The sequence below is a fragment of the Pristiophorus japonicus genome, chromosome 2, assembly GCF_044704955.1.
Source record: "Pristiophorus japonicus isolate sPriJap1 chromosome 2, sPriJap1.hap1, whole genome shotgun sequence".
Lineage (NCBI taxonomy): Eukaryota > Metazoa > Chordata > Chondrichthyes > Pristiophoridae > Pristiophorus > Pristiophorus japonicus.
This window is the reverse complement of record NC_091978.1, coordinates 46,398,128-46,414,413: the sequence shown is the minus strand read 5'-3', so window position 1 is coordinate 46,414,413 and position 16,286 is coordinate 46,398,128. Positions and strand designations below refer to the sequence as shown.

General features: G+C 48.6%; 1 protein-coding gene across 2 annotated transcripts in view; it reads right to left on the bottom strand.

Annotated features, from left to right (window-relative positions):
- Nucleotides 1-16,286, bottom strand: part of pstpip2 (proline-serine-threonine phosphatase interacting protein 2) — a 190,532-nt gene that overhangs the window by 28,120 nt on the left and 146,126 nt on the right. For both annotated transcript variants that reach the window (XM_070861854.1, XM_070861844.1), the window contains exon 9: nucleotides 7,038-7,117. In XM_070861854.1, coding sequence (XP_070717955.1) covers nucleotides 7,038-7,117 — 80 coding nt within the window. The remainder of the gene's footprint in view (nucleotides 1-7,037; nucleotides 7,118-16,286) is intronic.

Genomic DNA, 16,286 nt, shown 5'->3' with positions numbered 1-16,286 from the left:
GTTGAGGCTATAAATAGGGCAGATTCACTCGGATGCTGCCTGGTATGAGGAATTATCAATACAAAGACAGATTTGAAAAACTGGAGCATTTTTCATCGGAACAACGCAGATTACAAGGCGATATGATAGGAATGTTGAAATGTCAGAGGTGCTGTCCTTCAGATGAGACACTAAACCCTCTTGGGTGGATGTAAAAGATCCCATGGACTATTTTGAAGAAAGCAGGGGAGTTCTTGCTGGCCAATATTTATCCCTCAACCAACATTACTTAAAAATAGATGATTTGGTCATTTATCTAACCTGTAGGACCTTGTTGTACGCAAAATTGACTGCCGCGTTTCCTACGTTACAACACTTCCAAAGTACACCATTGGCTGTAAAGTGCTTTGGGACGTCCTGAGATCATGAAAGGAGCTACAATGTAAGTTCTTTCATTCATTAAGTGTTTAAAATGACTCTACATCTGGCAAGTCCCACTATATAGGAACATTTAAGGATAGGTTGGATGGGTAAAGTTGTAAAGAGACAAGGCTGCAGGGCGGGTACGTAGGATTAGATCTGGTGTGGAGGATAAGCACAGACACCGACGAGTTGGACTGGCTGGCCTGTTTCTGTGTGTTGTAACTGCAGCTCCATGTTATACTTGTGAAAGAAAGGAAACCAATGGCAGAATTAGAAGATTAGGCCAAAAGCATGGTCAAGACGTTCTGAAAGAGTCGATATCTGAAGTGTTACCTAAGGAAAGATATACTTGCCAATGAGGGAGTGCAATGAAGGTTCACCAGACTGATTCCGGAGATGGGGGGATTGTCCTATGAGGAGAGATTGAGTAGACTAGGCCTATATTCTCTAGAGTTTAGAAGAATGAGAGGTGATCTCATTGAAACATACAAAATTCTTATAGGGCTTGACAGGGTAGATGCAGGGAGGATGTTTCCTCGGACTGGGGCATCTAGAACCAGGGGTCATAGTCTCAGAATAAGGGGTCGGTTATTTAGGACTGAGATGAGGGTACATGTCTTCACTCAGAGGGTGGTGAATCTCTGAAAGGCTGTGGAGGCTCAGTCGTTGAGTATATTCGAGACAGAGATTGATAGATTTTTGGATATTAAGGGAATCAAGGGATATGGGGATAGTGCAGGCAAGTGGAGTTGAGGTAGAAGATCAGCCATGATCTCATTGAATGGTGGAACCAGCCCACGGGGCCGAATGGCCTACTCCTGCTCCTAATTTTTATGTTCTTATGTTCTTAACTCGTCTGATCTCTCCACAGATGCTGACTATTGTGCTGAGTGTTTCCGTCATTTCCTGGTTTTGTTTTAGGTTTTCAAGGGAGGGGGAAGAGATGGGTCTCAGAGGGGGTGAGCTTAGTGAGGGTGGGAGGAGGAGCAGCAATCGAGCTTGACCATGACAAGTTGCTTATCTTGATTGTGATCAGCAACCACAGCACCAAGTGCAAAAGACACTCCCTAATATAACAGTGGAAGCATGAACTGTACTTCTTGTGGCATTGATGGAAACCACAGATTTCTGGAGTCATTTACGTGCCTACCCATTCTCCTCTCCGCTGGAGTGTGGCCACTGTACTTACTTTTGGATCTATCTTTGTCCCTACGGGGAGAGAGGGGAGGGAGGGAGAGAGAGGGGGGGGGAGAAGGGAGAGGGAGAGAGAGAGAGAGGGGGGAGAGAGCGAGAGGGGGGGGGGAGAGAGAGAGAGAGAGAGAGAGAGAGAGAGAGAGAGAGAGAGAGAGAGAGGGGGAGTGGAGGAGAGGGGTGGAGGAGAGGTGGGGGAAGAGAGAGGGAGGAGAGAGAGGTGAGGGAGAGGGGGAGTGAGAGAGAGAGAGGGAGGGAGGGGAGGGGAGGGGAGGAAAGGGAGGGATATGGTTGGTGTCATGTATGTAACCACAATGTAACACCACTGTATTACTGTATACACTCAACCTAGATGCACACCTTGACCACAGGGGGTGAACTTGTGGGAGATACTCCTTACCTGATCACACAGGTATAAAAAGGGAGGTGCCACTCAGGGTCATCATCTTCGGAGTCCTGTGAATAAAGAGTTAAGGTCACAGAGTGACCTTGTCCCCAGAATGTGTCTCATGTGGTTTCATACTGTAGAGTAAGGACTTTACATTGGCGACGAGAAACAGGAATTCACGACCCACGAGAATGGCCACCGGTAGCACAGAGGAACGGTACTGTTTTGGGGAAGACTGGGACAATTTTGTCGAGAGGCTTCAGCAAAGCTTCATTACGAAAGAATGGCTGGGGGATGCAGCGGCTGACAAGCGAACGGCTCATCTTTTGACCAACTGCGGACCAAAGACTTATGCGCTCATGAAGGACTTACTAGCACCCGAAAAGCCGGTGGACAAAACCTTTGAAGAGCTTAGCAAATTGATTGGGGAGCACCTCAAACCGGCGAGTAGCATACATATGGCCCGACACAGAATCTACATCCACCGACGTCGTGAAGGACAGAGCATACCGGACTTCGTAGCGGACCTCCGGCATTTGACCAGCCTCTGTAAGTTCACAGACACCTGCAGTGAGGAGATGCTAAGGGACTTCTTTATCGAGGGCATCGGTCATGCGGGAATTTTCCGCAAATTAATTGAGACCAAGGATTTGACCTTGGAAGCGGCAGCGTTGATAGCTCAAACTTTCATAGCGGGGGAGGAAGAGGCGAAAATAATATACGCGCGCAATTCTGCCTCTAACGCAGCGATGGATCAGGGAGTCAATATCATCAATGCGACTCAGAGCCCGCAGGCAGGCAGGGGCAGTCCGACACGCCCCAGGCAGCAATAGACCTCAGAGTAGGACTTCAACAGAGACAATGGCAGGCTGAACGGACATTCACGCCATCACAGTGGACAATGCGGCCTGGGATGGGGCCATTGACACCCACTAATAGGGTACTTAAGAGCAGTCAAAGGGACAGTCAGCACGGAATGCCTGGCCATAGCCCCTTTTTTCCCAACAATGGAAACTTTAACTCATGCTGGAGGTGTGGGGGAAAACACTCAGCTAGATCTTGCAGATTTCAACAGTTTGTCTGCAGGAACTGCAATCTCAGTGGCCACTTAGCTCGAATGTGCAGGAAGCCTGCAACCAGACTAATATATGAGGTGGATGGACCATGAGACGGTTCTTTGAGGCAGGATGACTTTTGGGGTAAATCGATAGACGCCGAGATTCAGTGGGTCCATGTGGCGAATATTCACAGTTCATACACCAAAACACCACCAATGATGAGGGTTTTATTAAATGGTATCCCAGTACGCATGGAGCTGGATACTGGGACCAGCCAGTCACTCATGGGCGTTCAGCAATTTGAGAAGCTATGGCCACTTAAAGCCAGTAGACCCAAACTAGCACGTATTGAGACACACAATTGCAGACTTACACTAAAGAAATCATTCCGGTGCTAGGCAGTGCAATGTTAGCTGTCACACACAATGGGTTAGTGAATTGGCTGCCGCTCTGGATTGTCCTGGGCAATGGTCCCACACGGTTGGGGAGGAGCTGGTTAGCCGAGATGAACTGGAAATGGGGGGATGTTCACACAATGTCATCTGTGGAGCGAAGTTCATGCTCACAAGTCCTACAACAATTCGATTCACTATTTCAACCTGGCGTCGGGACTTTCAAAGGCACTAAAGTAGTGATACGCATCACCCCGGATGCCAGGCCAGTGCACCACAAAGCCAGAGCGGTGCCGTATGTGATGCGGGAAAAGATCAAGAGCGAATTGGACCGCCTGTTGAGAGAGGGCATCAGCTCGCCTGTTCAATTCAGTGACTGGGAGCCCCATCGTTCCAGTCCTAAAAGCGGATGGCTCTGTCAGGATCTGTGGCGACTACAAGGCCACCATCAATCGGGTGTCCCTACAAAATCAATACCGGCTCCCGAGAGTGGAGGACCTCTTCACCACACTGGCTGGCGGCAAGCTGTTCACCAAGTTGGGCCTCACTTCAGCCTATATGACCCAGTAACTGGCCGACGAATCCAAACTACTGACCACCATCACCACGCACAAGGGACTGTTCGTTTATAACAGGTGCCCATTTGGCATTCGATCAGCGGTCGCGATTTTTCAACGAAACATGGAAAGCCTGCTTAAATCCATTCCTGGAATGATCGTATTCCAGGACGACACCCTCATCACGGGTCGAGACACTGAGGAACACCTCCACAACCTGGAGGAGGTGCTACTCCGACTGGACTGGGTAGGCCTGCGACTCAAGAAGTCTAAATGTGTGTTTGTAGCTCCTGAGGTTGAGTTTCTGGGCAGGAGGGTTGCTACAGATGGGATTCGGCCCACTGAATCCAAAACAGGCGATTCGACGAGCACCCAGGCCCTGCAACACATCGGAGTTGCGTTCATTCCTGGGACGGTTGAACTATTTCGAGAACTTTCTGCTGAACTTGAGCATGTTGTTGGAGCCGCTACACATGCTTCTGTGTAAGGGTTGTGATTAGTTTTGGGGGGACTGTCAGGAACGGGCTTTTGATCGGGCGCGAAACCTACTTTGTTCAAACAAGTTGTTGACCCTGTACGACCCCTGTAAAAAATTGATTCTGACATGTGATGCATCGTCCTATGGGGTTAGGTGCGTGTTGCAGCAGGGCAATGCTGAGGGTCAACTATAACCTGTGGCTTATGCCTCCAGGTCGCTCTCTCAAGCAGAACGGGGATTTGGGATGGTCGAGAAGGAAGCGCTTGCATGTGTCTATGGTGTAAAAAAAATGCATCAGTACCTCTTTGGTAGGAAGTTTAAATTAGAGACGGACCACAAGCCATTAACATCCCTGTTGTCAGAGGCACGACTATCAATGCCAACGCATCAGCTCGCATACAGTGATGGGCTCTCACGCTGGCTGCTTATGACTACTCCATCCGGCACCGGCCCGGCACTGAAAATTGCGCTGACGCGCTCAGCAGGCTTCCACTGGCCACCACTGAGGGGGCAGCGGAACAAAGTGCTGAGATGGTCATGGCTGTCGCTCCCCCATCACAGCCCGCCAGATCAAAATCTGGACAAACAGAGATCCCCTCCTATCCCTGATTAAGAAATGTGTCCTGACTGGGGATCGGGCGCCCGCACACGGAGCATGCCCTGAGGAGGTCAGACCGTTCCACAGACGGATGGATGAGCTCTCCATCCAAGCCGACTGCCTACTATGGGGCAGCCGAGTAGTTATGCCCCAGAAGGGCAGGGTGGCATTCATCAGGAAACTCCACAGCGAGCACCCAGGCATCGTGCTGATGAAGGCCATTGCCCGGTCACACGTTTGGTGGCCTGGAATTGATTCGGACCTGGAACACTGTGTTCGCAGGTGCACGACGTGTGCCCAGCTGGGTAATGCCCCCAGGGAGGCCCCACTCAGCCCGTGGCCCTGGCCCACCAGGCCATGGTCACGCATTCATGTTGACTACGCAGGCCCGTTCATGGGTAAGATGTTCCTTATTGTGGCAGATGCGTACTCGAAATGGATCGAGTGCATCATTCTGAATTCATGCATGACATCCACCACCGTGGAAAGCCTACATGCGATCTTTGCAACCCATGGCTTGCCGGACATCCTGGTTAGTGATAATGGCCCATGTTTCACAAGCTACGAATTCCGAGAGTTTATGTCGGGCAACGGCATCAACCACGTCAGACTGCGCCGTTCAATCCGGCCTCCAATGGCCAGGAGGAACGTGCGGTCCAAATCATTAAGCAAGGTATGCTCAGGATTCAAGGACCCTCTCTACAATGCCACCTATTGCGTCTCCTGCTGGCCTATAGGTCCCGACCGCACTCATTCACGGGGGTCCCGCCCGCAGAGCTACTTATGAAACGGACACTCAAAACTCGGTTGTTCCTCATTCACCCAGTCCTGACCGACATAGTTGAGGGCAAGTGCAAGTCACAAAACGAGTACCATGACCGTAATTCGAGGGGGAGATGTATAGAAATAAATGATCCTGTATTCGTCCTCAATCACGCCATGGGGCCCAAATGGCTTGAAGGCATTGTAATAGACAAAGAGGGGAATAGAGTCATCGTGGTAAAACTCAACAATGGTCAGATATGCCGTAAGCATCTGGACCAAGTAAAAAAGGTTCAGCATCGACACGGAGGAACCTGAAGAAGACCATGAGATGGAGCTCACACCACCACCAGTGAACGAGCAACAAGAGCAATCAGAAGAATGCACAGTCCCTGCGGTCAGCCCGGACAGGCCGGAATCACCACAGGTGACAGACACTCACGTCAGTGTCCAACAACCAGAGCCCCAACTGCAGCGCTCCACGAGGGAGCGTAGACCACCTGAAAGACTAAACTTCTGATTCCAATAAGACTTTGGGGGGGGAGTTGATGTCATGTATGTAACACCACTGTATTACTGTATACACTCAACCTAGATGCACACCTTGACCACAAGGGGTGAACTTGTGGGAGACACTCCTTACCTGATCACACAGGTATAAAAAGGGAGGTCCAATGCAGGGTCATCGTCTTCGGAGTCCTGTGAATAAAGAGTTCAGGTCACAGAGTGACCTTGTTCCCAGAATGTGCCTCATGTGGTTTCATACTGTAGAGTAAGGACTTTACAGTTAGTTGATTGATTCTGCAGCTTGAGGCAAATGCACACTTCCTCATTGCTAGCTGCTTCCCCAAGAGGCTGCTAAATACAGCCTATGAGGAAGAGGCTTTCCCGTAATTCAATGTTTTAAAAATAGTACATTAGGTCCTTGATTACAGCTCCATGTACCTGCAGCTGGAGTGGCACACAACACCTTTAAAGAGCAGAAAGTCAGCTTCATGGGTGAAATACAGAAATGCAAAATTAACATTTTCACCTTGCTATACATTATAATCAGTAGCAGCACTCAGTGAATTTCGACAGTGATCCAAGCTTGGATTTCATAATCCTACTTCACAAAGGGAGGGCATGTCAATTGAATCCCTCCAGTGAATCCACTGCCCTGTGTATCATTGGCAGGTATCCAGTATTATGTTCTGTGCATCCAAACCTACCTCACAGGTCTTGATGTGTTCCATTTGCCACTCTTCCTGGATCTTCTCCAGAGTGGAAACGTTCTGCTGATACAATCGATCTGTCAGGGTGGAAAACAAGATTCTAATTCTCAGTCAGGCTGAAGCATGGAGGAGATTAAGCCTACAATCCAGGCCACTAGACACTGCAGTGGGTTAGACACTGGCCTTTTATAGAACCATAGAAAATGACAGCACAGAAGGAGGCCATTCGGCCCTTTGTGTCTGCGCCAGCCGAAAAAGCGCTATCCCACTTTTCAGCTCTTGGTCCGTAGCCCTGTAGGTTACGGCTCTTTAAGTGCACATCCAAGTACTTTTGTGATGAGGGTTTCTGCCTCTACCACCCTTTCAGGCAGTGTGCTCCAGATCCCCACCACCCTCTGGGTGAAAAAAGTTCTCCTCAACTCCCCTCTAATTCTTCTACCACTTACTTTTAATATATGATCTCTCTGCTAGGGGAAATAGGTCCTTCCTATACACTCTATCCAGTCCCCTCATAATTTTATACACCTCAGTATTTCCCCTCAGCCTCCTATGTTCCAAAGAAAACAACCCCAGCCTATCCAATATTTCCTCTAGCCCTGGCAACATCCTCATAAATCTCCTCTGCACCCTCTCTAGTGCAATCACACCCTTCCTGTAATGTGGTGACCAGAACGGCAAGCAGTACTCTAGCTGTGGCCTAATTAGTGTTGTATACAGTTCAAGCATAACCTCCCTGATCTTGTATTCCATGCCTCGGCTAATAAAGGCAAGTATTTCGTTTGACTTCTTAACCACCTTATCTACCTGGCCTGCTACCTTCAGGGATCTGTGGACCTGCACTCCAAGGTCACTCTGTTCCTCTACACTTCTCAGTGTCCTAATTAAGTATATTGTTGTAGCAAAAAAAAACAAGAGCGATACCATGAATAAAAAGGACAACGAGTGTTCAAATAGGGCGTTGACATAAACAACAAGTTTTAGTGGTTTTAGTTATTGCACCGAGCTGAAAGGACAATGGTGCAAGAGTTTGGCGACTGGAATGGTTAACCCTGCAACAAACTGGGAGTGATGAATTTGGCCAGAAGCAGTAAGTGGTTGATCAGTAACCACTGTGTGCGTCACTGGGCAGCACTGCTCCGCTCTGCAGCAGACAGGCACCAGAACCCAAAACCCCAGCAGCATCACGAGCAGTCGGTGTTAAAAGGCAGAGCCACCAATGGTAGGAGGCTGCGCAGACAACTCGCCGAGTGCTGGAGCTGATCTTGGAGCAGCAATGCCTCGCTGTTAAACAACATTGGCTCCGGCAGGTGAGAAGGTGATAACAGAGAGCAAAAGACAAGAGTGGGGGGATTCCAGCACAGAACCGGTCAGCACAATCGATCATATCCACACAATTTAACAGATGGGTTTTGGTCATCACGTAAAGTAGAGCCCATTGTTTTGTGTCGCTTTAAGGATTACAGCCTCCGTGTATGAATAGAGATGCTATCCGCAAGGATTATGATGCACAAAATATTCCCCTGACGCCTTTCCCTAACGATACAAAACAAATCCGCAGTGTCCCAAGTCCAACGGCACAAGTCACAAGCCAACCTGTTCACCTTCTGACAGAGCAGTACATTTTAGACTACATTTTTTTTTTATATAAATGCAACTATTTAACCCTTTATATAGAAAATGCTGGAAATCTCAGCAGGTCAGGCAGCATCTGTGGAGAGGAAGCAGAGTTAACGTTTCAAGTCATCGACCCGAAACATTAACTCTGCTTCCTCTCCACAGATGCTGCCTGACCCGCTGAGATTTCCAGCATTTTCTGTTTTTATTCCAGATTCCAGCATCCGCAGTATTTTGCTTTTGTCCCATTTAGCTCTTTAACCGCCAGCAGCTCCTGGGAACGCCTCACGCCCACTTTAGTGCCAGACAGAGGGAGTGCTGCATTGCTCAATTCTTTTTCCCCAGATGAGATCCCAGATCAAGGACTGCCCCTTCAGGCGATCACAGAAGATCCGAAGGCACCACTTGAAGAGGGGCAGGGAGTTCTCGCGGTGCCCTGGCCAATCGGAGCCAGTGTGATGTGAACATGTCCTCAGACCCTAAGGGAGGCGGGGATTGGGCATAATGGGAGACTGGGGGGTATGGATTCCAGGTAAAAGTGAGGACACCCTGACACTGGGTGGTACTGGACTTGCATCTAAATGCAACACCACATTGCTGGTATAAATAAAAGCAACAAAATCAAGAACTGAATTTTCGCCAAACTGGTAACCAAAAATAAGCCCTTTTCTGATGTTAAGTGTCATGTATTCAACTATCATTGTAACCCATGTATAAGCTGATCTAAGTTGTACACCTTGAGAACATTGATCACAAGGGGCGAACTTGTGGGAGACACTCCTAACCTGGACTTTCAGGTATAAAAGGGGAAGCTCCACCCACCTTCATCACTTGAGGTCTTGGTAATAAAGTAACTGGTCACAGAGTGACCTTCTCTCAAGTATGGGCCTCGTGTGCATTTATACTATATAGTAAGGACAGATCATTGGCGATGAGAAACTGGGATTTAAACCACGCGAACATGGCCACTAGCAGCACAGCAGAGAGGTACTGTGTTGGTGATGATTGGGACGACTTTATTGAGAGACTGCAGCAAAGTTTTGTCACTAAGGAATGGTTGGGACAGGATTTGGCCGGCAAACGGAGGGCTCATCTCCTGACGGTTTGTGGATCCAGAACATACTCACAGAGTGACCTTCTCTCAAGTATGGGCCTCATGTGCATTTATACTGTATAGTAAGGACACTTCATTAAGAACATAATAATAGGAGTAGGCCATTTGGCCCCTCGGGCCTGCTCTGTCATTCAATAAGGTCATGGCTGATCTGATCATGGACTCAGGTCCACTTCCCTGCTCACTCCCCATAACCCTTTACTCCCTTATCGCTCAAAAATCTATCTCCGCCTTAAATATATTCAATGATCCAGCCTCCACAGCTCTCTGGGGCAGAGAATTCCACAGATTTACAACCTTCTGAGAAGAAATTTCTCCTCATCTCAGTTTTAAATGGGCGGCCCCTTATTCTAAGACTATGTCCCCTAGTTTTAGTTTCCCCTATGAGTGGAAATATCCTCTCTGCATCCACCTTGTCGAGCCCCCTCATTTTCTTATATGTTTCAATTACCTCTCATTCTTCTGATCTCCAATGTGTATAGGCCTAACCTACTCAACCTATCTTCATAAGTCAACCCCCACAAGTCAATGTTCCAATGAATCTCAACGCAAGCTCGAGGCACAGCAGCTCAGCTTTCTATACAGCACTCTACAGCCCTCTGGCCTGAACCATGTACACTAGAGGTGATCCAAAACTCGGCTCCCCGTGTCCTAACTCGCACCAAGTCCCGTTCACCCATCACCCCTGTGCTCGCTGACCTACATTGGCTCCTGGTTAAGCAATGCCTCGATTAAAAAAATTCTCATCCTTAATTTCAAATCCCTCCAGGGCCTCGCCGCACCCTATCTCTGTAATCTCCTCTGGCCTCACAACAACACCACCACCCCCCCCCCCCCCCCTCCCCGAGAGGTCTGCGCTCCTCTAATTCTGCCCTATTGAGCATTGGCCAGATTGGATTTGTCCTGCTTTTTGTGGACTGGGAAATGCATTAAAATCCATGTCTATTATCGGAAGCAGCGGTTTGTTAAATCAATGAGAGAGAATCCTTCAAGTGATGGACACTAATGCAAATATGACTGGACCCCAGTGTGTAGAAACAAAAATTCTTGCTGAGAGTAATGCTGAAGGAGGAGGAAGATTTTTTATTTTTACACAGTGGCGTGCAGTCAGATTTACATTAGACTGGATAGTCCTTGTCTCCGAGCAGCCAGCCAAGGGCTTGATGTAATGGCTGGAATAGAGTCTGGCGCAGGGTGAATGCATTGTGGCTGCTGCCAGGATAGCGGGCACTGATGGCGAGGATTCGCTGTGTGTGGCCGCACACCAACTGCACAGTGAGTGGAAGCCTTTGCGGTTATGGAAGTCCTCAGGATTGTGATGCAGTGCCCGCAAAGCGATGTGGGTGCAGTCAATGGCGCCCTGCAACACCGGGAAGCCCACTCCCCTGACAAAGTCACAACAGAAATTGGTCATAGTGGGGGCAGGAGATGGACAGGAAGGGGCTGAATTTGGGTCGGGACCGGAACTCCGCCGTTGTCACTCAGCGGTGGAGTCGTGGTGACGTCACGGCGCATGTGCGTCACCGCGCTCTCTCCCCTCCGTTAAGGGGGAGAAAATTGGGCATACTAAATCTTTGGCCACTGAGCCACCAGGGAGGGTTTCGGCCGGGCCAGCGGTCTGGCACCCAATAGTGGGTGCCAGGCTGCCCGTTGGCGGCCCGGCCGAAATCGTGGTACCATTATCTTGCCGGCCGATCGGGCTGGCAAACATTAATACATGGCGGCCGCGGCCTTGAAGGGCCGCTGCGCTGCCGGGCCACACATAGCGAGGAAAAGGTGCACCGACAGAGAAAGCTGCCGGCGGGGCAACGATTTTTCCACCTGAATGTCGGTCGGTGCATTTTTCAGGTGAGGGAGAGCGGCGGTGTGCATTCTGATGACGCGCTCGCGGCAGTCATCGGGATCGGGCGGAATTGGGACCAGGCTGAAAAATCCCCGAGCTGAATTTGGGTCGGAGCGGCCATTTGATGACAAAACGGCGACCGCGGGATTCCACCACATGGCCGCCGCAAACGGACAATAACGGGCCTCTGAGACCCTAAATTTCGGCCCGCTGTCTTTCTCCCTGTCCTTCTCCATGTGCTACTCCCTCTGCCGCTCTCTGTGCCGCTCTGCCTCTCCGCATTGTCTTCGCCTAAGCAGTCTCTGACGGTGACGTCAGAGCAGGAGGTCAAGTACTAACACAGCCCCCGTGAAACAAGATAAATGTCACGATTTCAAATCTGCCCTCAATGGTACAAGGGAATATAGTTAGCAGGAAGACCAGTCCTGGAGCTCAAAACGGCTGCAATTTGTCCATCCGCCACTCCGCCTATGTGTGGACACGCTGCAAAGAGCAATGGTTGACAACATTTCTTTTTCAAGATGACACCTTTAAATAGCGCTCCTCCAGCCGACTCCCGACTCCAACTCGACAGCTCAAGCTGTCGCTGTCACCGCCAGGCGGTACACGAGGGGGCGCGGCCGACTTTCACTTCTGGAGCGGTAACGGGGTGCGGCCGAGCAGGACTCTTCCGGCAGGAGCGTAGCGCCTCCGCAAAACCCTCGCCCAATTCCGTGGGGGTGTCGCTGTTCTCGCTGCGCCCGGGCAAAAAAACCTTTTGCGCCTCGTTCGCTCCTCCCAGAGGTGGTAACAACAGGTGCACAAGAAGCCAATTTCAGTCCCCTTAGACTATTAACAGCTCCAGACAGGGCACGCAAGAAGGATTCACTCAGCTGTGTCACCTTGGCAACCACGACACTCTGCATGAAACTGATGACAAGGAGAGGTGGTCAGTGTTTTGCAATTCCAGAATGAAAAGGAAGAAGAGCAGGATGAAAACCAGTGAAGAGCTAACGGTAAAGCTAAGCAATGTTCTAACATTGAGACATGTTATGGAGTAGCAGCCTGATATAAAACCAGACAGGAGCACGCTAAGAAAGGTGCCTGAGAAAAACAGCACAGACTCCGACTCCAGAATTCCTTGGCGGAGACATGTAGGTTTGCCGTGGTGAAAAGTTCAATACAATTATATCATAGAAACATCGAAACATAGAAAGTAGGCGCAGGAGTAGGCCATTTGGCCCTTCGAGCCTGCACCACCATTCAATATGATCATGGCTGATCATGCAACTTCAGTACCCCATTCCTGCTTTCGCTCCATACCCCTTCATCCCTTTAGCCGTAAGGGCCACATCTAACTCCCTTTTGAATATATCTAACGAACTGGCCTCAACAACTTTCTGTGGTAGAGAATTCCACAGGTTCACAATTCTCTGAGTGAAGAAGTTTCTCCTCATCTCGGTCCTAAATGGCTCATCCTTAGACTGTGACCCCTGGTTCTGGATTTCCCCAACATCGGGAACATTCTTCCTGCATCTAACCTGTCCAATCCCATCAGAATTTTATGTTTCTATGAGATCCCCTCTCATTCTTCTAAATTCCAGTGAATATAAGCCTAGTTGATCTAGTCTTTCTTCATATGTCAGTCTTGCCATCGCGGGAATTAGTCTGGTGAGCCTTCGCTGCACTCCCTTAAAAGCAAGAATGTCTTCCTCAGATTAGGAGACCAAAACTGTACACAATACTCAAGGTGTGGTCTCACCAAGACCCTGTACAACTGCAATCTATGTAAGGTATCATTTTTAAAGCTTTTTTTTTTATAAACCCCTTTTACTTTTTAGCAGGTGTAGTTTAAATAAAGCTAGTTACACTGCATACACTCTGGTTCAGTTTGTTGACTAGTGATTTGGTTGCACTCTGAATGTGAAAGTGATGTTTGTCCAGCACTATCTCTTTTAACCTTTTAATTGCATGAACACCAATGTGCCTGCTATAAGCGGAAGGCACTGTTTAATTCTGCTAGCTAGTTAGGAATTCAGCTCATGAACTAAACTATAGATAAGGTATGTGTCTGTTTATTATTTTCTCCTTGCATGGAACTGTTTGGAACTCTTTTGGTACAATCATGTCATGAGTAGGCATGCCAGTGACCACACACAGCTGGGGCCGGAGAGTATAAAAAGAGACGTTTGAAGCAGTTCGGCGGAGTAGTGAATTCAGAAGAACCTTCTTTACCCAGAGAGTGGTGAGAATGTGGAAACATAGAAACATAGAAACATAGAAAATAGGTGCAGGAGTAGGCCATTCGGCCCTTCTAGCCTGCACCGCCATTCAATGAGTTCATGGCTGAACATGCAACTTCAGTACTCCATTCCTGCTTTCTCACCATAACCCTTGATCCCCCTAGTAGTAAGGACTTCATCTAACTCCTTTTTGAATATATTTAGTGAATTGGCCTCAACAACTTTCTGTGGTAGAGAATTCCACAGGTTCACCACTCTCTGGGTGAAGAAATTTCTCCTCATCTCGGTCCTAAATGGCTTACCCCTTATCCTTAGACTGTGTCCCCTGGTTCTGGACTTCCCCAACATTGGGAACATTCTTCCTGCATCTAACCTGTCTAAACCCATCAGAATTTTAAACGTTTCTATGAGGTCCCCTCTCATTCTTCTGAACTCCAGTGAATACAAGCCCAGTTGATCCAGTCTTTCTTGATAGGTCAGTCCCGCCATCCCGGGAATCAGTCTGGTGAACCTTCGCTGCACTCCCTCAATAGCAAGAATGTCCTTCCTCAGGTTAGGAGACCAAAACTGTACACAATACTCCAGGTGTGGCCTCACCAAGGCCCTGTACAACTGTAGCAACACCTCCCTGCCCCTGTACTCAAATCCCCTCGCTATGAAGGCCAACATGCCATTTGCTTTCCTAACCGCCAGCTGTACCTGCATGCCAACCTTCAATGACTGATGTACCATGACACCCAGGTCTCGTTGCACCTCCCCTTTTCCTAATCTGTCACCATTCAGATAATAGTCTGTCTCTCTGTTTTTACCACCAAAGTGGATAACCTCACATTTATCCACATTATACTTCATCTGCCATGCATTTGCCCACTCACCTAACCTATCCAAGTCGCTCTGCAGCCTCATAGCATCCTCCTCGCAGCTCACACTGCCACCCAACTTTGTGTCATCCGCAAATTTGGAGATACTACATTTAATCCCCTCGTCTAAATCATTAATGTATAGTGTAAACAGCTGGGGCCCCAGCACAGAACCTTGCGGTACCCCACTAGTCACTGCCTGCCATTCTGAAAAGTCCCCATTTACTCCTACTCTTTGTTTCCTGTCTGACAACCAGTTCTCAATCCATGTCAGCACACAACCCCCAATCCCATGTGCTTTAGAAATTGTGGGAGAAATTTAGAACTCAGCAGAGGAGGACAAAGGGTTTGATTAGGGCAGGGAAAATGGAGTATGAGAAGAAGCTTGCAGGGAACATTAAGACGGATTGCAAAAGTTTCTATAGATATGTAAAGAGAAAAAGGTAGGTCTGTGAAGACAAACGTAGGTCCCCTGCAGTCAGAATCAGGGGAAGTCATAACGGGGAACAAAGAAATGGCGGATCAATTGAACAAGTACTTTGGTTCGGTATTCACTAAGGAGGATACAAACAACCTTCCGGATATAAAAGGGGTCAGAGGGTCTAGTAAGGAAGAGGAACTGAGGGAAATCTTTATTAGTCGGGAAATTGTGTTGGGGAAATTGATGGGATTGAAGGCCGATAAATCCCCAGGGCCTGATGGACTGCATCCTAGAGTACTTAAGGAGGTGGCCTTGGAAATAGCGGATGCATTGACAGTCATTTTCCAACATTCCATTGACTCTGGATCAGTTCCTATGGAGTGGAGGGTAGCCAATGTAACGCCACTTTTTAAAAAAGGAGGGAGAGAGAAAACAGGGAATTATAGACCGGTCAGCCTGACATCGGTAGTGGGTAAAATGATGGAATCAATTATTAAGGATGTCATAGCAGTGCATTTGGAAAGAGGTGACATGATAGGTCCAAGTCAGCATGGATTTGTGAAAGGGAAATCATGCTTGACAAATCTGCTGGAATTTTTTGAGGATGTTTCCAGTAGAGTGGATAAGGGAGAACCAGTTGATGTGGTACATTTGGACTTTCAGAAGGCGTTCGACAAGGTCCCACACAAGAGATTGATGTGCAAAGTTAGAGCACATGGGATTGGGGGTAGTGTACTGACATGGATTGAGAACTGGTTGTCAGACAGGAAGCAAAGAGTAGGAGTAAATGGGTACTTTTCAGAATGGCAGGCAGTGACTAGTGGGGTACCGCAAGGTTCTGTGCTGGGGCCCCAGCTGTTTACACTGTACATTAATGATTTAGATGAGGGGATTAAATGTAGTATCTCCAAATTTGCGGATGACACTAAGTTGGGTGGCACTGTGAGCTGCGAGGAGGATGCTGTGAGGCTGCAGAGCGACTTGGATAGGTTAGGTGAGTGGGCAAATGCATGGCAGATGAAGTATAATGTGGATAAATGTGAGGTTATCCACTTTGGTGGTAAAAACAGAGAGACAGACTATTATCTGAATGGTGACAGATTAGGAAAAGGGGAGGTGCAAAGAGACCTGGGTGTCATGGTACATCAGTCATTGAAGGTTGGCATGCAGGT